This window comes from Drosophila kikkawai, chromosome X, assembly GCF_030179895.1.
Source record: "Drosophila kikkawai strain 14028-0561.14 chromosome X, DkikHiC1v2, whole genome shotgun sequence".
Taxonomy (NCBI): Eukaryota; Metazoa; Arthropoda; class Insecta; order Diptera; family Drosophilidae; genus Drosophila; species Drosophila kikkawai.
This window is the reverse complement of record NC_091733.1, coordinates 24,109,288-24,131,638: the sequence shown is the minus strand read 5'-3', so window position 1 is coordinate 24,131,638 and position 22,351 is coordinate 24,109,288. Positions and strand designations below refer to the sequence as shown.

General features: G+C 41.4%; 1 protein-coding gene across 2 annotated transcripts; it reads right to left on the bottom strand.

Annotated features, from left to right (window-relative positions):
• Positions 1-1,465: 1,465 nt before the first annotated feature.
• zld (zinc finger protein zelda) lies at positions 1,466-18,604 on the bottom strand. Of its 2 annotated transcripts, XM_017179824.3 has the most exons (3): positions 18,004-18,604; positions 13,210-17,672; positions 1,466-2,219 (listed from the first exon to the last, which is right to left on the bottom strand). In XM_017179824.3, exons 2-3 carry the CDS (start codon positions 17,420-17,422, stop codon positions 2,125-2,127), a joined length of 4,308 nt encoding a protein of 1,435 aa, XP_017035313.1. In that variant the 5' UTR covers positions 17,423-17,672; positions 18,004-18,604; the 3' UTR covers positions 1,466-2,124. The 2 variants fall into 2 exon arrangements, with proteins under 2 accessions (XP_017035313.1, XP_017035312.1); XM_017179823.3 differs by lacking the exon at positions 1,466-2,219 and having other exon boundaries at positions 11,157-17,672.
• Positions 18,605-22,351: the final 3,747 nt, after the last annotated feature.

Below are 22,351 nucleotides of genomic sequence, written 5' to 3'. Positions count from 1 at the left end.
CTAAAATTTAACATGTAGTTGCTACATAATTCAAATATGTTTTCTTTTATTTTCCGTTTTCGATTTTTTTTTTTTAATTTAGTTTCAAGAAATTGCATTTTATATATCTTGGTTTGAGAGTTTCCTGCTTCATGTATTGCTTAGGGGTTTGTCATAAAAAAAAAAACCTATATATTTTGTCCATAGATCTAAGTCCAAACGAAAACCGGGGGAGGAAATTACATATATTTAAGTTCGGCAAGCCGAAAAATGTTTGATAATCCTGCAGGGCTAAAAATAATTGGATAACTAATGATTTTTTAATTCTTTAAAAAAAGTGAATTAGCTTAAAACAATTCTGGAGATTTAGAAACACCTGAAATATGTGTCTAAAAGTATGCTTTGAAATTTTCAAACATTCTTTTAAGCTATTCCCAGACTTTCTGATAATTTTTGTTGTGATAATTAAAAACTTTTTATTAAAATATAAATCTCATCAAGTGTCTAAGTGTGTTTTGAGTTTTGAAAACACCTGAGCTTAGGCCTAAAAGTAGGCTTTAATATTTTAATTTGGCTTTTACTGCAAAGAAGTGATAATTTTTGGTTGATTATACTTTCTTTTTTGTTGCTTTTTCTTTAAATAGAAAAAAACTTGTCAAGTTCTGTAAAATCGGACCCTTGTATAATGCATTGTTATCGATATCGGTATCAGCTTGCAGGACTATCGGCATCACTTGTTTCGCTTCCGCTTTGCTTCGTTTGTAATTCTCAATTGGTTTTTCGTTGTTGAGATAATTGGAGGGGAAATTGTGGTTTTTTTTCATGGTCGGGGTTAACAACTACTGCCCCTCTCTGTTGTGTCACTCCCACTCAAGGCCGCCGCCCCCTTTTTCAAATATATATATATGCATATATATATTTAATTTAATTTTTTTTTGGCTAAGTTGCGTAAGTTGTCATGTGAGCAACAAATTCATGGTAGCTGGCCAAACTGTAAAGATTCAAATTTAAACTGATGACAAGGTCGCGCAACTTGGGGGAAGGGGCGGCCCCAGAGGGGTCGGAGGGGTGTCGATTAAGCCTAGAATATGTATAGGGGGTGTGTATAATATATATATATATAGCATATAAACAATTACATTTAAAGTTATTTGTTTTAGTTTTACGTATAATTAGTTGACACTTTGCTTCGTCTTTGTATTTTGTGAGTTCCATTTTGGCATTTGTTTTTTATTTTTATTTTTAATTTTTTTTTTTTTTTTGGTTTGCGGAAGAAATATCCTTGCTATTTTAGTTTAAAAATTTTTTATTATTGTTTTTTTTTTCTTTTATATTGCTAACGAGGTAGATTTCTATTACTTGCGCTGAGCTGTTCCTGCCGAGAGGTAATCCCTTAGTGGTTCTTTGCTATAGCTACGTTAAACCTCCTCATCTTTATGCTTTGCTTATAATTTGCTTTGTAATAATTTGTTAAAAAAAATATTATTCGTATTGCACACAAGTAAAACACTCCCAAAACAAAAAAAAAACACTGTCGCTTTCAATTTCAACTAAAAGTATTTGCCTGCTCCTTCTGCTTTAAACTCTCTCTCTTTTTGCTATTTAATTTTAATTATTGTTTTTCTTCTGCTCTTTTTTAACTTTGCCCAATAAATGATATGCACAATTGTTGATATATTCATATATATATATATAGGAGACATGAAACTGCAGCTTGTTGTCTAGTTGCTCTGCCAAAACGGATTCTTGTAGCTTATGTACAGCTTCTTCGAGTGGCAGTTGTTATCCTGGAGTGGTTCTCATATTTCTTGCATTTTTTTAAATATATTTCTCATAAATGTAAGTTCCTTGGGGCTCATACTACAATTACTAACACAAATTTGTCATTATAATTTCTTGGGAACGGCCGAAAATGGTTAGTTTTTGGTATGTATTTCCTTTTGGCAACAAAAACGTTTTTTAAAAAATTTGTATTAAATTAAATTAAATTACGTCGATTGCACACGCTAAAAGTACTTGTAGTAAATCCTTTGAAACTTTTAAATCAAAGGATTTTTTAACATAAATAACCTAGCTGCTCTTGTTTAGCTTTTTGAGTTCCTTGATGATCCTGTGGGGGTGTCCGAAAAATGTTTCTCAATTCACCTAAATTTTGATCCGTTTCAGGACATTGGCGGCCGACTGCCTACGCATTGCAGGATAACCCGATGGATTCCATTTCGTTTGCCGCCTGGTGGAAGCTGAAAAAAGAGAAGCGAGAAAGCGGCGGTTAGTGAATGTGAATGGTTGCGGTTGTGGGTGGGCTGTTGCAGCTCCTCCTTCTCCTCCTCCGCCGAGATTAATGGGGGGAAGGAGGAGAAAAGGCCAACCCAAAAGCGGCTGGGTTGGCTAATTAGTCAACGTCGTGGCCGGACGACAGATGATGACAAGGCGGCAGCACAAATTCACAGATTCACGAATTCACAGAGTATCTGTTGGGTTAATTTGTATCTGTAGATGTTGGATATAAATGTATCTGCAGCAAATACAGGGCCTATTGTCATATGAAGACCTAAATTATAGATATTTGCATTTAAAGTAAAAGTTAAGTGTTCCTAAACAATTTATTAGGCGGCCAAAAGTAGGCAATACGAATTTTTCATATTTTTAGCATACTTTTCTGGACTTTTTCTTATTTTTTTCATCGATATTTAATATGTATTATTTTTAAAAGAATTTGTGCGGAAATATAAGAAATTAATTTAAAACTTTTTTATAGAAATTAAAATCTTAAAAAAAATATATATATTATAAATAGTATTAACTACATTTTCGACTTTTATATTTTTTAGAATTTTTGAACTTGTAAATATTTCATGTCAGAAAGTAAAAAATATATCTGCCTTATAACTGGTATTTACTGTAGCCTATATAAGTCATTATAGCCTGTATCTGTATCTATAGCCTGAATATCTGTATCCAAAACTGAGACTGCAGCTGTTTTCAGCTTGTTTCAGGGTTTCTTAGGGGGCTTCGGGTTGTACCTCCTCGCCTTCAGCTTCGTTGTAAGATCTTTGGTATAAAGAAATCAAACCGAAATCAAAGCCAATAAATCTTTAATCCAATTATAACTCATTATGCTTATATGCACACACGATCCCACAGCGATCTCGCTTGCACAGCCCTCGATCACCACCTCCATCTCGCTCTGTCTCTGTCTCCTACTCTTTCCCTTTCTGTTTTGTGGAATTATTAGCTTAGGCTAAGGCCAGCGTTCTATAATCTGATATCTAAGATGTCGCTCCTACCCTTCTCGGCTGCTTTCGGCTTCAGCGTAATTCTTATAATTCGTATGATTCTTCTGCCGTCTGTCTTCTTCGCTTTGCTGGTAAGAACGCCTTTATATATATTTTTCTTTTCTTTTTTTTTCTAATTTCAGCTCTTCTTACACTTTTCAGGTGTGTGTGTGTGTGTGTGGTAAGACTTAGATTATGCACCGGACAAAATTTTAAGGATGAAAGTAGAACTACTTTAAATTTTATAAATATTTATAGAAATTTATACTGAGAATAAAAAAAGGAAACGGGATCTTAAGAATTTTGTAAAATTAAATTTAAAAAAAAGAAATAAAATTTAAGCTGATGTAAAATCTTGACTTAATTAAATATTTAGTCATTATTAATTATTTAATTACTTTTTAAATAATTTTATAACAACAAATTTAAAATATTTATAAATTTGCAGCGATTTGTTTGAAAAATCTAACGAAACTGCTGAAAAGTATGCTAAAATTAAACCTAAAAATGTATTGCATACTTTTGGATGCCCAATAAATTGATTTCAAAACTAAAAGTGTTGAATTTTTGTAATTTCATGAAATTAAACCCCTCAAGATTTCTGTCAGTGCATTTAATTGATGAAAACTAAAGCAGGCCCTAAAATAGATCAAGCAGAAGACATTGAAAGTGAGACGAACAGAGCTAGATGGGAGGATAACTCCATAGATATATACATATATGTAGTATGTTTATATATAATATATAATATCTTGAGGCATAGTTTCCATCGATAAGCCAGTTAGGCCATTGGCCTGGCGTGTGAAATTCGGTAGTGGAATAAATTTCATCTAGACTCTGAAAATGTATCTCATTTCTTTATAATTAAAGCGAATCTAGTTTTCTAATTTCTAGACCTATCTCTAGGTTTCCCTGCCCCGCTTCTCCTTGCCCCGTCCTGTGTCCATCCCATCCCATTCCATCCATCTTAACTCTAGGGGATCTGGATCTCTGGATATCTCTCTCTCTCTTTGGGGGCTTCAGTTAATCTGCAGCGCATCAGCAATTAGCGGAAACTCGTCATAAAAAATATACGAAAAGACCAGAGAATAACACACACAAAATCGGATAAAGCGCCGACAGCAACAACTATGGAAAAAAGGCAACAAAGTTTTGCCTAAAGTTTAGTTTTTTTTTTTCTCGGTTTTGTATTTGTTGAAACTCGTTCGCGTTGCCGGGTCTCAGAAAAAAAGATTTATTTTGTTTTACTTGAGTTTTTTTCTGTTGCTTTTTTTCGGTTGTATTTTTTTCGTTTTTTAACTGATTGTGAGACAAAAATTTCTGTTGAATTGGAATTAGGACACCGCAGACTCAGACACACACACACACACACACATGAAGTGAAGCTTCGAAATGTAGCAACAATTTCTGGCCAGTTTCTGTGTTTACGCAGCTGTGCGCCATTTGACGACGCTCCTCTTTTTTTTCTTTTTTTTTTTTTGCCATGCCGCCTTCCCCCCTGCCACGCCCATTGGACTCCGTCCCAGCTCGGCATATATATCATTTTATAATGCCTCAAAGTTGGACACCTCCAGTGAGAGGGGAGGCGAGGCGCGAATCCTCTTTGCGAATTGCTGAATGTTGGCCAAGTTCGTTGCCTAAGTCTTTTGTTTTGCGAACACAGTTTATATACAGTTAGCCAGGAGATCGGTTTGGGGAGATATATAGTAGAAATGGGTTGGGGAGAGGGGCTTAAGAAAGGATCAATATATTGAAGGCTTCAAATATGGGCCATAGGTGGGTTCAGGGGAGACTCAGGTTAGAGGTAAGAAAATATTTAAATTCATACAAAATATGTATAAAAATAATATGAAATATTAAAAATATGGTTCTTAAAATTACCTTAAAGCTTTCTTGGTAATTCTCTAAATAATATATAAAAAAAATAAAAAATATGTAGAATATATAAAATAAGTAAAATATATTAAACATAAATAAAAATATATAAAACATACATAAAAAGTATTAAAAATATATATTTAAAAAACTATAAATATAATGTTTTGGGCAAAATCCCCATTTTAAGTTTTTTTTTTTTAATCGAAGCCGACTTCCCATCGATTCTAAACAACATTGCAAATTCTTTTAAATTAAATATATATAAGATAAATATAAATAGTAATTTAAAGATCTCAAAAACCTATATGATATCTTTAAATATCTTCTAAATATAATATAATAAGTTATGCACATTAAAACAATAATAATTAAAAAAACATAAACCCTTTTAAAGCAAAACACCGATCAATCAACAGTTGACTGGTTAATAAGTATCTATTTTTAAGCCGCTCAGAATCCTGTTTCAAAAAACATTTCTAGTTGAAAGAAAAATAGATAGAGATCTGTAGAGTCTATAGGGTAAGGATAGAAAAAGAGAATAGGTAATAATGGGATAAGAAAAAAGGGAGATATCCTTAAACAAAAAAAATACATAAATTGTACTAGAATAATAATAAATATAATTAATAATTAAAACAAAAATTTTAAAAATATAATTTAGTGACTTAAAATATCAAAAGACCTTAAAATAACAAAATATCAAAGCCAAACAAATGCAGTTATCTGTTTAAACCTTAAAAACCTCAAGAAAAACCATTTAAAAAAATTTATTTTAATTAATAAGCATTTTAAACAGATTTCTAAATAATAATTAAATAAATAATAATACTAAAATAAATTCTAATAATTACAGCAATAAGATATTCCCCAAAAACTCCTAAAAATATTCCTGCAAATTTATAAAACATTTCAAAATGAAATGAAATAGATATACCTCTTCAGCATCTTGTGAATGGCTTGTATCTGTATCTATGTATCTGTATCTTTCTATCTTTTTAGCCATTTTCAAAGCGGCGGCGTAATTTCGGCTCCTTACTGGCGGACACAAAATCTTGGCCAGAGACGCGGCAGATGCTTCAGACCAAGACGATGATGATGATGAGGATAATGACAATGATAATTATGATCAGGATGATGACGATGCGACCGCCATGCCTATCCTGTCATCTTGTTGTTGTTCTTGTCGTTTGGCATTGAATTTTGGAAATCAAATATCTAACGCCATCATATAACTTGGAGAGAAGCGCAGGAGAACTCGGCTCAGGGGTGGGTTTCTTCTTCTAGCACAGGCCCACAAAAAAAAATCAGAAAAAAAAGGTTAACAACAGCCTAAGAGACCTTTGTGTGAGCCACATATATACATATATATATATAAAGGCAGATATATAGACCCATACATGTGTACGGATAACACAATAAGCATCTCAGGATGCTGTCAAATGTTTGGTAATTAAAATAGAAGAAGAGCACAACGCTTGGGAAAGTAATGGATAAGAAATTTCCCAATCCAAAGGGAAAGTCAAAAAAATAAAATAAGTGAAGAAAATGAAGCTAAACCAGGGAAAATTTTACAGTTTCAGCTGGGGGAAAGGGAGGAAAATTCAGGGGGGAGGAAAAGGATGTGTATGGATATCGCGGGCCTAATTTGATTGAGTTTTTGTGTTAGATGTCACACAGGGATTGCCTCTCCCCTTCCGCCCTCACTGACATCGCGCTAATTTAACCTTTTTCAGTCACGTCTTGGCCATTGATAAGGGCCACAAAAATAAACAAATTAAATATATATTTTTGTAAATATTTTTTTTGGCTTGTCAGAGAACTTTGACATTAAATTGAAACTGAAGCAGATTTTATAAAGTATCTTCTCTCAAAAGCATTATTTCTACTAAGATCTCGGAGTTTAGACCTTATATTTCAGTAGTATTTATGGATTTGAGGCTTATTTCTATTTGAATTCTACTTAAAAAAAAAATTTGTCATCGATGTTTTGATTTAAAAATCATTTAAAATCTATAGAATGTATAAATAAGTATTATAACTCCTCCAACTCGTTGATTCCACATTCCTCCTCAGCCAAAGTTTTCTCAAAAATAACTTGGGAAAAGTCAGAAAATAATAATTATCTGATTTTCCAATGGAAATATCTGTTTTTTAAACCAAACCAACACAAAATATATACAAAATCGAGTCTATAAACCCTTAAAACCTATATTAAATCGTTTAAATTTTGATATATACCCACTGTTTATTGTTAATAAAAGATTTAAGTGAAAAGTTAAACGATTTTTAGGTGAGATTCTACCAGAAAACTATAAGATATATCACAAGATATTATTTAAGATATTCCTTAAGATATTCCATAAGATATTCATTAAGATATTCCTCAAGATATTCCTTAAGATATTCTATAAGATATTCCATAAAATATTCCCTAAGATATTCCCTAAGATATATTTCCAAATCAACTGTAAATCGAAGAATCTTAAAACTTGGTTTAGATATTCTGGAATCCCAAAGAGGATGATGGCATCCTGAGAATAACAAATACAAAAGAACAGTTATACGCAAGGAAACCCGCCGATGAATCTTTTGAACAAAAAAAGCGAAAGACAAACAGCGAAAAGGAAAGAAGGCAAGGAAGTAGTAAGCAGATCACACATGTTTGTGAAATGAAAGAGGAGGACGGGGAGGAGGAGAAGGAGGTGGAGGTTGAAGAGGAGATGAAGCAGAGGGAGGAGAAAAAGTAGAGGCATGGGAAGAATGCCAGATTTGCACATTGATCATATTATAGCACAAAAAACCACAGAGAATGGCAATGGGAACACATAAAGAAAACCATTTGTTGAAATTAACCTAAACAAACAGTAATTTTAACATCAAAAATAGTAATAAGGCAAATAGAGTTAAAAAATAAATAATAATAATACCAAAAATATATAATTTCTGTAAAGTAACATTTACCATAAAATTAGACATCATTTTATACAACATTTTGTTATTTTGTTGTATTTTTTACCATGAAAATAGTTAATTTTCAAACAATTTATGGGTTAATCCTACAAATATTTAATTTTTTTTTTGTGTGCATTGAATATTTTTTCTTCTTCTTGTTGCTCCTCTTAAAAGAAGAAAAAAAAAAAACTCACACACAAAGACACAAAAGCCTGTCAAGGCGAAGCTATTGTTCGTTCTTTCGTTCTATATTCTATATTATTTCTTGGATTTCTTTTGGCAGGAATCTTCCTTTTTGCCTTCCTTCTCTCCGTTTCCGTAACTCTCTCTCTACATGTGCGTGCGTGTGTGTGCGTGTTATAGCTATGAATCATGGTAAGTGCTAATGCGGTATATAGAAGGAGAAGCAGGCGAGAAAAAGGAAATGAAGGAGAATCGAAAAGAGAAAACCAAAGAGCAGCAAAAGAACAGAGCGAGAAAGCATTCCTTCAAGGATCACACTAACCGTGTGCAAGCGAGATGCCGCTACGACCTACTGTCTTCTCTTCTTCTTCTTCTTGCCCCTACAGGCTTCGTGTATCTACAAGATACACACACGCACACACACCGCTGAGGTAGACAATTTCTACCTGGACACACAACCGATCAAAATCTCTGCCGAAAAAAAAAAACACAAGAAAACGAAAACGACAACGCAGAAAGAGAGCGAAGACATAGAAGCGGGAGAGTAAGAGGGAGAGAGGGATAGCTAAAGAGTGTGTGAGAGGGAGAGGGCGCACAACATCTTGCCGAAAAATTAAAATTACAGATGGTTTGTTGCTGGATGAGCATATGTACAGGAAACCAGTTTTTATGTTCAACAAACAAAACCAAGAAGTAGAAGATACACAGATACACGCGGGCCACAGATACAGATACAGATACACATGCGAATGCCGCCGCACGAAGCCAGGAGTGAGATGTGATGGAGGAGGAGGAGGAGAAGCAGGAGAAGGCGACGACGACGACGGCGGTGGCGGCGTTATGATGACATAGCCACAACCGTTGCTGCGACGAGTGTCGCGCAAGCGCAGCGCCATGGCTTGTGTATCTTAAAGATACTCGAGAAGCAGTGCGTTTCGCCAAAAGCCCTAAGACAGCCAACTTGGTGGCTTACTTATTATGACAATAGTTGTAATAGACTTTTAAGATCAAGCATGAGAAATTTCAAGTCAATAATCTAATTAACTTGGATTTGATAGGCCTAAAACTAAACATTCCTAGAAACCGTATTTTAAATCATTTTTTGCCTAAAATTATGAAAGGTACTAACTTTCCTTTCATAACTAATATAAACTTTATATAAATATATTATTATTTATATATAGTTTTTTTTCGAGATACAAGTAATTAGTCAGCTTAAAGACAGTTTATAAATGGTTTCTAAGAAACTAGACAGCACAATTTGTATCTCCAACGAATAAATCAATTTTTGGGTTTAAATTTAAATTATAATTTATTAAAACATTATTCAAATTAAACTTTTTTAAACCCTATATTAATTTAAAAATCTTTTAAAAATTAAGAAAATTATAAAATCACAACCAAATGTCTTAAAGCAAAAAAAAACCTATCTAAACTAGACATATACGCCGCCGCGCCACGCCGCCGCCGCCGCCGATTTTTGCCTTATTTGACGCGCCGCCGCCAAATTATGAAAATAACGGCGCGCCGCGGCGCGCCGCTGGTGCGGCATCGGCGCAGCTTCAGCGCGGCCTTCAGTGTCATTGTTCTTTATAAAACTTTAAAAAAAATAAATAACTCATTAAAATGGCCTTTTTGCCTTATTTGACGCGCCGCCGCCGCCGGTTCTTTCTGACTACTACGCCGCCGCCGCCGAGTCATTTTGACCTCTACGCCGCCGCCGATGCCTTTAACCATCGGCGTAAACCTCTAATCTAAACTTTGTTTTCCTTGACTTGGCTTTATAGGAAATAAAATATTACCAGCTTTATATACAGCTTTAACTCCTCATTTCCTTGAAGATATATAAATATATAGCTCAATCTTTCCCCAAACAATCAGTATTTATCTTTCAAAACCCATTTTATCTCATATTTCAGCCCCCTCTCACAAGAGATATTTGTGCAAAATGTGAGTTTCGCAAGCGATAGGTACAAGAGGCATTCGTGAGATACTTGGCATCCCTAGAGAGCTGTTGCTAGCCGCATCTATTTGCACCCCAACCCCCATTTGTTATGTCCTTGCTAGGCGGCATGCAGCAACATGTGTGCTTCCAGGATCTGCCGAGTCCTTTGTGCCGGATCCTGGGATCCTCGGGAAACCGGCTTGCCCGAAACAGACACACGTTCCCGGAGCTGCCTTGTTTTTCATTTTTTTTTTTTCTTTTTCTTTACTTCTTCTGTTTTCCTTTTGTTGTTGTTTTTATATTGTTGTATCTTTGTATCTACACATGTCTTGGCCCGTCTTCCATTCTCTGCTTCGCTTCTTTCTTCGCGAAAATCAAGCCTCAAACAGAACGAAAAATCTCTATCTCAAGCTGAACTCCGGATTCGGATTCGGATTGAGACTGGGATTCAGAGACAAAGACAGAGAGGCAGAGGGAGGAGGCAGAGAAAAAGAAGTATTAAAGACACGCACGTAATTTCTTTGGAACTAGCGACGAACAACAACAGCAACAACAATGAATTTCTACAAAAATAATTAAGAAAAACGAAAAAGAAGAAAAAAAAAGAACAACAACACGAACGAACATTTATTTAAAAGTTTATGATGGGGATTAAGGGAAGGGAAGAAACATGTCCATAAAACAATTATAAAGTTAAAAGGAGGAAGGAGAAAGGAGGAAGAAAGAGGAAGGAAGGTGAAGGTAGCTAAAGGAATGTGTCAAAGAAAACCTGTGGAGAAATCCTTTGGAGACAAACTGAAAACTATCCACTGCTGAAAATCATATAATAATCATAATAATAATACGAAATAAAAACAACAAATTTGCATAATTTTCATTTTTTTTATATAATTTTTTTTTTTTATGTTTTTCGTTTATATTTGTCATTTAAAAAAAATACTTAGAAGGCGTGCCAAAAAATGTGAAAGCGTTGTCTTGAATTGGTTAACAATTAAAAATAATAATAATAATAATAAAAAAAAAATTGTATAATTACAAAAACGAGATGTCTAAAAGTTGAGGAGGATGTATGTTTGTGTGTGTAAACTGAAGATTTTCTTTGTTAAATAATTACAATTGGTTTTATTGGGGTGGAACATATATATAAATTAATGGGCAACTAATGTTAATAAATATATATATATATATTTAGGATTTTATAATACGCCAAGTATCGCTCTCTTAGTTTATAATAATAATATCCCTGATTTTGCATTTTTAGTTAAGTTGCTGCTGACAATTTGGCGTTTTTAAGGCTATACGGATATATATAAATATATATATATCTATATATATGTGTGTGGGTGTGTCTAGTAACTAGATATAATATAGTATATATATATATATATCAATTGGCATTTAGTTGCTGCTTTTTTTGTTAAGCTTACATTTCGTATATATGGCATTTGTTTTTGTTGTGTTTGTTCCTCGTAAAATAATAATTAAACATGTTTAAAAATTGAAAAATACGACAAAAAAAAGTGTTTAAAATTAGGCTTTACATTCTATATAATGGAATATTTATATATATATATATATATAGGTGTATATATATATAGACGCGGCCGTCGCTGTTGGCTGTTGCTGAGGTATACTTGGAGGTTCACACGTTTACAAATTATAAATTAAGCGTTACAAATAATAATATTAATATTAGGTAATTAATTAAGTACAAAATACAAATAATAATACAATTTTTAACATGCAAATAAAATTAAATAATTTGCTGCTAACAACAATTAGGAATTCTGGCTGTCTTTTCAATCAATCTTCCCCCTTAACCCTCGCCTGCTCCTCCTCCTCCTACTTATGGCAAAAAAAAAACTCTAATTACAGGGAATGAATGGTTCTGGTTGTTTCTGGCGGGGATCGGGTTCGGGTCAAGGGGGGGTTGGCACCAAAAGGAGTGGCCTGTCCAAGTTATTGAAATGCTGCGGCTTTGTATACAAAAAATACATAAAATAAAAAACGAAAACGAAAACGAAAGGCTAAAACAGCGAATCATTGCCTGGCCAGCAATAAATTGTGTTTTTTTTTAAATGACCAAAACTAAATCAAACTGAAAACTGGTTAAAGATCGCTGCTATGTGATCCAAGTCATTAAAGGACACTCACTCAACTGCAGCGCCTCCCCGGGCTGCCCGCCTCGAGCAACTCGGACAGCGCTCAGTTGCCCCTGTCGGAGCATTTCCCCTACCCCCTAAAGACCGGAGCATTTCATAACCCAGCTTTTGCCCTAGTACAACTCTATGCTCTTCTCAATCAGCTGGAAATTCTCCTCGCGGTGATAGTCGCCCAGCTCCCGCTCCTCCTCCTCCATCTCCATTTCCATCTCCATCTCCTCCTCATCCTCATCCTCCTCCTCCTCGTCCTCCTCCAGCAGGCTATCATCATCGGCGGCTACATCATCAATGTGTCGCTTCAGACTCAAGCCGGGCGTATGACTTGGATTCATTGTGACTGTGGTGGATGAGGGTAGTGCTACTGGTAGCGTCGTCATGCCACCCCGCACAGCCGTCACCGTCAAAGAGCGAGCAAAGGCCGCCTTAATGGTGCCAGGCAACCCAGCAGCTGAGACATTGCCTGCTCCAGCTGAAGCTGTGGCGGTGGCTGAGGCTGCAGCGGCAGTGGCTGCTGCTGCTGCAGCAGCGGCGGCGGCGGCAGCGGCGGCGGCTGACTTCTTGCCCACCACCCTGGGACGATTGTGGGTCTCGAGATGCTTGCGCAGGTGATCCTTGCGGCAGAAACCCTTCTCGCAAATGTCGCACATGTGCTGCTTAATCCCCGTGTGAATCGCCTCGACATGACGCCGCAGATCGGTCTTGTGATGGAATTGCTTGGGACACTGTTCGCACTTGTGCGGCTTGTCCTGGGTACGATGGCGACCCAGGTGTGTGGTATAGACATCTTCGCTCTGGAAACGCTTGCCACATTTCTGGCACCGGAACGGGTACTCACCGGAGTGGAAGCTCTTGTTGTGCTGCGTCAGATAGCAATTCTTGGTGAACTCCTTGTCACACTCCAGACACTTGATCCTGCCCGATGGCAGTGTGGTGGAGTGCGGCGATGTGGAGCCAACGCTGCTATTCCTACGTCGCTTTGTCGTTGTTGAGGGTGTGGCGCCGCGTCGCTTCTTTGGAGGAGGTTGCCCCAGGGATTGGGTGGGCTCTGACGGGATGTGATGTTGCTGCTGCTGCTGCTGTTGTTGCTGCTGCTGCTGCTGAAGCTGCTCGAGATGATGTTGCTGCTGCTGCTGCTGTTGGAGCTGCTCCAACTGATGATGCTGCAACTGATACTGCTCCATCTCGTACTCCTGATGATGCTGCTGCTGCTGGATAAGCGTGGCCATGTCCATTTCCAGTGCCGGCGTGGCCCGCGAGCTGCTCACCGTGGGCGAATAGGGCGTGGACAGCACCGTCAACGTTGCCGGCGTCTGTGCCTCCTGCTGCCCGCCCTGCTGATGGGCATGGAGAGCCGTGGTTAATGTATGCACTGGCGGCAGATCACCCTCCTGCGGTGACCGCTGGGCGGCCACCGAATATGGCGAGAGCGGGGCATATGGAGCAAATAGCGAGGCTGGCATCAGTTGCAGGATCTGGCCATCGCTGGTGGTGATCTGATTGGCGCCGTAACCACCTCCTGAGTGTGCCTCCGGCCCACTACCAATAATAGTGTGATAGCTCATTGTGGGGTCCAGCGGCTGCAGCTGCTGGTAACATGGCGGCGGCGGCGGCATGATGGGCATGTGCATGGTGGGCGGCATGGGCATGGTGCTGGTGATGTGCGGCGGCGGCGGCGGCTGCAGCTGCAGCGGCAGCAGCTGCGGCGCTGTGGTGGTGGTGAGCGGCATGGGCGGCATGCCCATGATGGGCGGCGGGGAGCTGCTGGTGTGCGGCGAACTGCTGCTGTGCGGCAAACTGTCCGCCAGGATTAGTGCCTCCTGTTGCTGCTGCGGCGGCTGCTGCTCCAGTTGGTGAAGATCCCGCTGCTGATGTTGTTGTTGTTCCTCCTCCGGTTGCTGATGCTGGTGCGGGTGGAGCACCGCCTGGTGGTAATGGTGCACCAGCTGCTGCTGCGGCAGCGGCATAGTGTCCTGCATACTGGTGGTGGTGGTAGTAGCTAGCGGCGTGGTGCTGGTGCTGCTGCACTGCAGCATACTGCTGGGCATGAGCGTGTGCATGTGCGTGGGCATATCCAAAGCCAGCATGTTGTAGTCCATTCCCATAGGCGGCAGCATTCCCATAGGCGGCAGCGGCTGCGGCGGCGTTGTGGTGCGCGAGAAATCCGTTGCCGGCGGCTCCTGCTGGTAAATAGTAAGGGGCGAGTTGCTGCTGCTGCTGCTGGGCGTGCTGGGATTGATGTGGCTGTGGGTGCTGCTGTTGCTGCTGCAGCTGAGCGTGTTGGGCGTGCTGCTGTGATAATGGCGCGCTGCCAGCAGGTATTGATGCTCCTGCTGCTGCTGCTGATGCTGCTGCTGCTGCAGGTGATCTTCCGCCCGTTGCGATTCCTCCACCTCCTGATCCTCCTGCAGCTCCTCCGCCTCCTCCGTGGCCATTGAGCTGTTGCTGCTGCTGCTGCTGTCCTGGCTGTGACTGTGATTGGGATTGGGATGGGTGTGGGTGTGGTTGCTGTCCTCCATTTGTTCGCTCTTTATAGCTACCGTGGTTGCCTCCGCCGCCGTTGTTGCTGTGGTTGCTGTTGCTGCTGCTACTGCTGCTGTTGTTGTTGTTGCTGTTGTTGTTTGTGGTGCTCGGGTTGTTGTTGTTGTTTTGATTGGCGGTGTGATTGTTGTTTCGTTCAGCAGGCCCCTCATTTGGGAGGACGGCATTTGGGTGGTGTTGTTGTTGTTGTTGTTGTGTGGGGCGGAGGGACCTGCTAGCCCGTTTGGGTGACCGTTCAAAACGGAGTTGTGGTGCTGCTGTTGCTGCTGCTGCTGATGGAGTTGCTGCTGCTGCTGCTGCTGGTTGTTGGAAGCGTGCTGTGGTGAAGCGTTTGTCGTGGATTGCACTTGTTGCTGCATGTAGCCATAGCCATTGGCAGTGCCATTGGCATACCCATTAGCATGCTGCTGCTGCTGCTGCTGATGGTGGTGATGGTGATGGAGGTGATGCTGCTGCTGCTGCTGCGTGGTGGGCGAGGGCGAGGCCGAGTACTGGGACATGGCAGCGCCGCCCAACGCTCCCACGCCCAACGCTCCTCCCCCTCCATAGTCGGGCGGACTTCTTGGCGGCTCCGGTGGCGGTACATTAACTGGTGGCGGTGGTGCCGGTGCAGCAGCTGCAGCGGCAGCAGCGGCGGCTGCAGCAGCTGCTGCTGCCGTTCCCCTACGACTGGGCTTCGTCACCGGATCCCGGGATGGATGATGATGAGCCGATATGGGCAGCGTGGCCGGATCTGGCTGACCGCTCGACTTGACCGCATTCTTGTGCAGCGTCGTATTATAGTGCCGCTTTAGGTGACCAGAGCTGGTGAACCACTTGTTGCAGGCCGTACAATTGTACGTCTTGGGGCGTCGCGCCTCGTTCGACTTCCAGGTGGCCGCCTTGGCCGTCAAACTGTTGGCCGGCAGCACCGAACTAGAGCTGGGTGGCTCAAAGCCGCGATATCCACCGCCAGGTGCTGCTCCTCCAGCAACACCGCCGTCTTGACCCGGTCCACCCGTGGTGGTGCTAGGGAATTCCGCCGGACTGGTGGCCACGCTGGCGCACAGATCCGCTCCGGCACCACTGCCACCGCCTGCCGTGGGATCAAAGGACTTGTCCACATAATGCTGCGAGTCTGGATACTCGGACTTGATCAGCCCATGGCCGCCGTACTCCTGCTTGATGAGCGTGGCGCCCACGCCAGCGGATTGATGGTACGGCGACTGCTTGGGCGAGTAGTAAGGTGACTTGTCCACTCCTACGCCCACGCCAAGACCGACTCCTAGACCCACGCCCAGTCCCTGCTGCATATAGGGCGGCAGACCCTCGACAGAGGCCACCGTCTGCTGCGGCTGCTGCTGCTCCCAACTGTGGAGCGCCCGCTGCTGCATGGATTGCATCGAGTGAAGCGGATCGGGCAGGGTGCCTAGCGGCAGACCGGTCACTGCCTCGTGCTGCTGCTGTTGCTGCTGCTGCTGCTGCTGTTGGAGCATCTGCTGGTGGTAAACCATCTTTTGGGAGTCCAAATCGAGCAGCTCGCCGGGATTGGCCGTTGCAGCGCCTACAACGCCCGGTGGCTGTGGCGTTGGCATCTCCTCCTTGATGTACGGTGAGCTGGCATAGCCACTGCTTCCATACGGCGACTCACCATGCACATTGGCAATGTGTTCCTGCAGCTCCGACTCGTTGGTGGTGAGAATGCCGCACTTTTTGCACTGCAGCTTGCATCCGGCACCGCCGTTGCCAGCGCCGCCCGGTGATCCCGGTGTCTGTCCGCTGGCGCTGCCCAGCTGCAAATGCGACGAGGTGGAGGTGGGACTGCTGCTGCTTACCACACGTGGACTCATGGCCGCCGTGGTGGTGCTGACGGCGCTGGGTGCGCTTACAGACTCCTCCTGGGCGGCTACGCTGGCCGCCGGCATGCCGCCGAGTCCCGATGTGGGCGTCTGCAGGTACGGATGGTAGCGCAATCCAGTGCTCTTGCCGTAGTCCAGGCCAAAGGCGTAGTCCGTGCCCTGCTGCTGCTGCTGCTGGTAAAACTGCTCGTAGCTGTTGATATAGCTGCTGGCGTAGCCTTGCTGCTGTTGTTGCTGCTGCTGCATGTCGGCGCCATAGAGTCCGCCGTAGAGCTGCTGCTGCTGCTGTTGCTGCGTCTGCTGCTGTCCGCTGGAAGCGGAGTACATGTTGTGGGTGGCATAGGGCTGATGGGTGATGCCCGTAACCTGCTGCTGCTGCTGCTGGGAATCCATGCCCTGGGATTGCTGTTGTGCCTGTGATTGCTGCTGTTGCTGCGCCTGCTGCTGCTGTTGCGGGGGCTGGGGTGTGCCTGGCTGGTTATCACTAGAATCGGCTGCGGCACTGATCGTGGCATTTGGCGTGGCGGGTGCACTGCCTCCGCCGCCAGCTGATGGGACTCCTGCTCCCCCGCCTGCACCCGCTCCCGTTCCCCCGCCGCTGTCGGTGGCACTGCTGGCGGCGAGCGCCTCTGCCGCGTGCAGTGGCGGCATCTCAGTCTTGATGCTCGCCATGGACACCTCTCGCGTGGTTGCTGCTTCCGCTTCTTCCGCCGCCGGTGCCGCTGCTCATGTCGTGCTCTCTCTTCGAAATTAGCGGCGCATCCTCCTCCTCCTATCTCGGTATCCCTCTGCGGGTTCGTTGGCTCTCTTGTGGAGCGCCGATCGTTGTTTTTTTATTTTATTTTGTTGCTTAGCTTTTTTTGTTATTTTGTTTTTAGTTTCTCGTTTAATATTTTTTATTTTGTTGGTATTTGTATTTGTACTGCAAATAATCAAATTATTTTGTATTTTGTTATTAGTTAAATAAATTAATTGGTAGATTTTTAAGAAAAAAGAAGACACGCACACGTACACAAACACACAGACTGAGAGTCAAAGACGATCTAACGGTTCTTGCTGTCCTCTTCACTTTGTTTCTTTTATTAGAACTTTTGCACTTTTGGTGTTTTTGTTTTTTCTGGTTCCAGATCGGTTTTATTACAAAGTATAGTTAAACTTTAGTTAATAAATTGTCAATGCTCTCACGAAACACATGCACACTTGAAAAAAATACAAAGATCCTCGGTGAGTTCTCGTTCTCGGTTTTTGCTTACTTATCTGCGCCTTCGCTTTCGGCACTCCTCCGTTGGACTGCCGTCGATCTTTTCGCGCCTCCTTTTGCCGACTGCTTCTCTCACAATCTCTCTCCACTCCTCCTTCTTCCACTTTTCCTCTTTTAACAAAAAAATAAGACAAACTGAAGGAAACCAAAATCAAAATGCGGCTTTGCAATTTTGAATTTTGAATTTTGTTTGCGAATATGCGAGGGAAGCGAGAACTGGCGATGGCGACTCTCTCCCTCTCTCTCGGTCGCGCTTCGCCAAGATCACTGTGATTTCGCCTCTCTTTCAACGCTTTTTTTTTTTTATTTTTAATCCGGGGATCGAACAGAAAAAAATTGTTTACGAACACAAATATGACACAAATGATTGTTAAACTTTTAAACTTTGCTTTTCTTCGCTTCGTCCGAAATAGTTAGTGGTTTTTTTTATAATTTTTTGGTTTTTGTTAAACGATTTGTTTGCCGAAAAGTTTTTGCCAAATGTTTGCTTTGCCGTTTTTATGAGTGGGGAAAATGAAATAAAAAAGGGCGCTAAAAGCCAAAATAGCCGCTCCTCGTTCTTGTCCTTCTTTCTTCTTTCTGCTACTTTCTGCTACGGCGTTTCAAATACAAATGACCGACGAACAACGTGCATGAAGCACATTCTGCCGGCAGCTGCCAAGGCAGAGCTAGCGGCAGAGCTACGAGCTGCGCTGCCTCTGCCGCTGCCTTGGTCGACGCACATGCGTGCGTGTGTGTGCTATGTACTGTGTGTTCTATGTGCGACGGCCGTCGCCGCTGCCGTCGCTGCCACCGCCGCTGCTCTCGCCATCTCTGTCGCTCGCTGCTGCATTTGATTTTGCTTTGGCCGCTGCCTTTGCACTGTGTTTGCGCCTGCCTTTGATTTTGTTTTTTATTATTTATTTATGCGTGTAAAACGCACACACACACGCAAACAGTAGCCAGCTTTAAATATTTCATAATTTGAATATTTAAATAAATTTTATTTTCTATTTGATGGATTGAAAAATTTCAGGGATTTTTCGTTTATAATAATATTCAAGGATTTAACCGTTCCACTAAAAAATGAAATTATTGTGGCCTTAAATTAATTTTATTTAAATGTTAAAAGCAAATTAAATTAAGATCTTTACTATTCTTAACTAGCTTTAACTCGGCTTATCCTAGACATGTCCTGCTGTGTGTTTGTTCGTTTCTAGGGGGTTTCTTAGTTTTGAGATATTTGGATACAAGTTTTTCGATATTCCTATATATATCTTATAGATCAGATAACTATACTATAATGCTCTTATATGATCCCCCCATTAGAGTTATTTAATCAAGTTGGAGACATTAGAGAGAAATAATGTAATTTTATCAGTTTTTCTTTTTACTTAATATTTGTTCTTAGTTTTAAGTTTTTTCCCTTTTAAGAAAAATCTTTTGATAAACTGGGACTGCTATACGGCTATGGCACAGTATTTCATTGCCTTTTAAAATTAACAAAACAACACATCTATTTATTTTAATTAACTATTTTTATTTAATTAAATTAGTTAATATAGTATCATGCTGTAAACGTTGATGGATTTAATGACTCAGGGGACCCATTAAGAGCCCAGTTCTTAGTTAGTCTTAGCAAATTGCAGCTGTGTTGCAGCAGATTTCGCTTTGGTATTCAGCTAAGTTTAGGCATATGCTCTTGGCCTATTAATGGACCGTATTAGTCAGGCTTTCGTCAATCTGATCTGAGTCACCGGAGCGATTCGCACTACTAGCCTAGTTTTGGTGATGGATACGGGGACACGGAGAAGGGACGGAAGTGGAGCCGGGTCCGGCGATTACCGGCGTCTCCTCAGGTCTCGTAAAAGTTGTCAGCGCTTAAAAAATTAATAAAGCCCACTTTTATTGCGACAGCACAGAGAAGAGCAAACTAAAAATAGCCGCGGGAAGGGTTTGCTTTTGGGCTTTTCGGACTGTTGTTGTTTTCTTTTTTTTGTTTTTTTTTTTGGGACTCGAGCCCAACTGAGAATAAGGCCCAAAAGTATTTAAAAATCTCGAGAGCCAAAAAGTGCGAGGAGGGCTAATGTATGTAGCCCCAATACACTCTTCTCTCTCTCTACCAAAATACACTAAGAAAGTAGGGAATTTCAATTAAAATGTAAAAATAAAATAGTGATATTATATAAAGTTTTTTTCAAGTTCAAAAATTATTAAATTACAATTAAAATTAACAAAAGCATTTATTTTAATTTATGTTAGTTTGTCATACCTTTCTAACAACTAAAAATATATTTTTTTAAATTGAAAATAATCTAAATTGTTTAGCAAACTTTCTCTAAGTGCAAGCAATTCGACAGACGAACGCACACAGATGCGACAAGGCTCCGCAGCGAGTGTGTGTGTGTGCATGGGGCCTTGAGGAAGAGTTTGTGAGTGCGGTGGAGTAGTGGCGAGCGAAGAGAGCCCACGAAGAGGCTGGAAGAGAGAGTGCGAAAGGGATGGCATGGCCCGAAATTTACATACATGATTGTCATAAAAAATCAGCAAGCAAATTGTCAAATCCCTAAACTGACAATAAAACAATAAAGAAAACGAAGAGACGCGCGGGGCTACGTTGGCAGCGACAGCGAAGAGGCGGCCGGGAAAAGAAAAGGGGTCTCCGAGAGTGGCTCGCAGTCCAAGAGATACAGTGGAACCTGTCCCTGTGATGAGTGATTAAAAGGATATTTTCAAAGATAATTTTAATATTGACAGAAGAAATTTAATTTAATTTAATTGGTATTGCCTTTTTAATTTGTTAATTTATATATTTTTTGAATTTATAAAGTCCAGTGATCAGTCACGGTTTAGATCTCCACTGTGACCAAAACTGCCAACATATGTTGCGAACCACAGGGCAGGATATAAACAAATATCCTTTTACATACTCACATAAAAAATATGTATATGTAAAGGAGGGAATTCAAGAGCTTTGGCGCAACAGCTGATGCGATGCAACTGTTGCAGCCGGCCGACTGCCTACAGTGGGATTAGCCCGGTTTATGGCGCATTTATGGGCCTGGATCTGGGACGCAGGTAGCCCTGCAGATCTTCAGCAATTAATTATTGGCCCTAATTGACACACTCACCACACTCTTTTACATTGTACTTTTTTCATTAAAACTTATTTAAGGCTAAATATAAATTAGGCTTTATTTTATACAATAATTAGAAAATGTCTTGATCTTTTAGCTTAATATAAATCAAAGATAATTAAAAGGGTGCAGCTTTGATGTTCCGTTTGGCCGTCATTAGCGATTAAGGATGCTGGTCAGGGTGATGCGGGGATTAGGGGGTGTTTATGGCGCATTTAAGGACACGCAACAGTAAGGATAGAAGGGATAGGACAGACGCAATACAGGTAACAGCCAAAGGATCCGAGGACAGTGACAGTTGCACCCTTGCAGTTGTTGCTTTTGTGTCGCTGCAAGGTGCGTGCAAAGAAAGCATATGGTAAGAGGCGGAGAAAGAAGAGGACCAGGTGAAGGGAGGAGGGGGAGGGTGAGATCTTGCGTGTCGTTGTCAATCACTGTCCTTTTCTTTCTCTAGCTGTGTGAGTTTATGTATGTGTGTGTGTGTGTGTGTGTGTGGCAGTTAATGACTTTTTAATTGAGCGCATACAGCTGTCAGTTCCAGCGCCGTTACTTTTTAATTGCGCGCCAGAGAGTAAAAGAGAACGAGAGAGGGAGAGAGCAAGAGTGGGTGAGAAGAGCGGAGAGAACGCTACTCCAACTCCAGCTTATGTAATGCTGGCGCCGCCGGCTCAAGCTTGGCTTAAGTTCGGCTCCACCTCGGCTTCCCCTTCCCCCCACGATGACTCACTTTGCCCCAGGGCCTCTGCCTCTGTCTCTGCCAACTGCGGTGGCGGCTGCGCCGTTTGTTGTGGTTTCTTCGCGCTTTCTTGTTCGCTATTTTTGTTGTTTTTGTTGTCGCCTCTTCTGTTGTTCTTTCTGCCGGCTTCAAGTTTACTCTCTTTGCTCGCCGTTATTGTTGTCTTCACACCCTTGCATTCGCCGCTTTAGGGTATACGCGTGCGTGTATTAGTGGGTCTCTCTAGCTAGAAAAGCGAAGCAGAAGAACAAAATAGACTTGCAATCCGATCCCCTTATCAGATTTCAGATTGCATGTGCAGTGCTTCAATTGCAGACGCAAGGTGCCGCGTTGTAAAGCTATAATTATTGAAGAATAGTGAAAGTTAACGGTTTCGGTTGTGCGGGATATTCGTTGGTCGATGATCCAGACTCAGACTTATTCGTCGCGCATTATATCGACTTCGTTGCCGCGTCGGAGGAGTTGTACAAACACCAGAGCAAACAAGC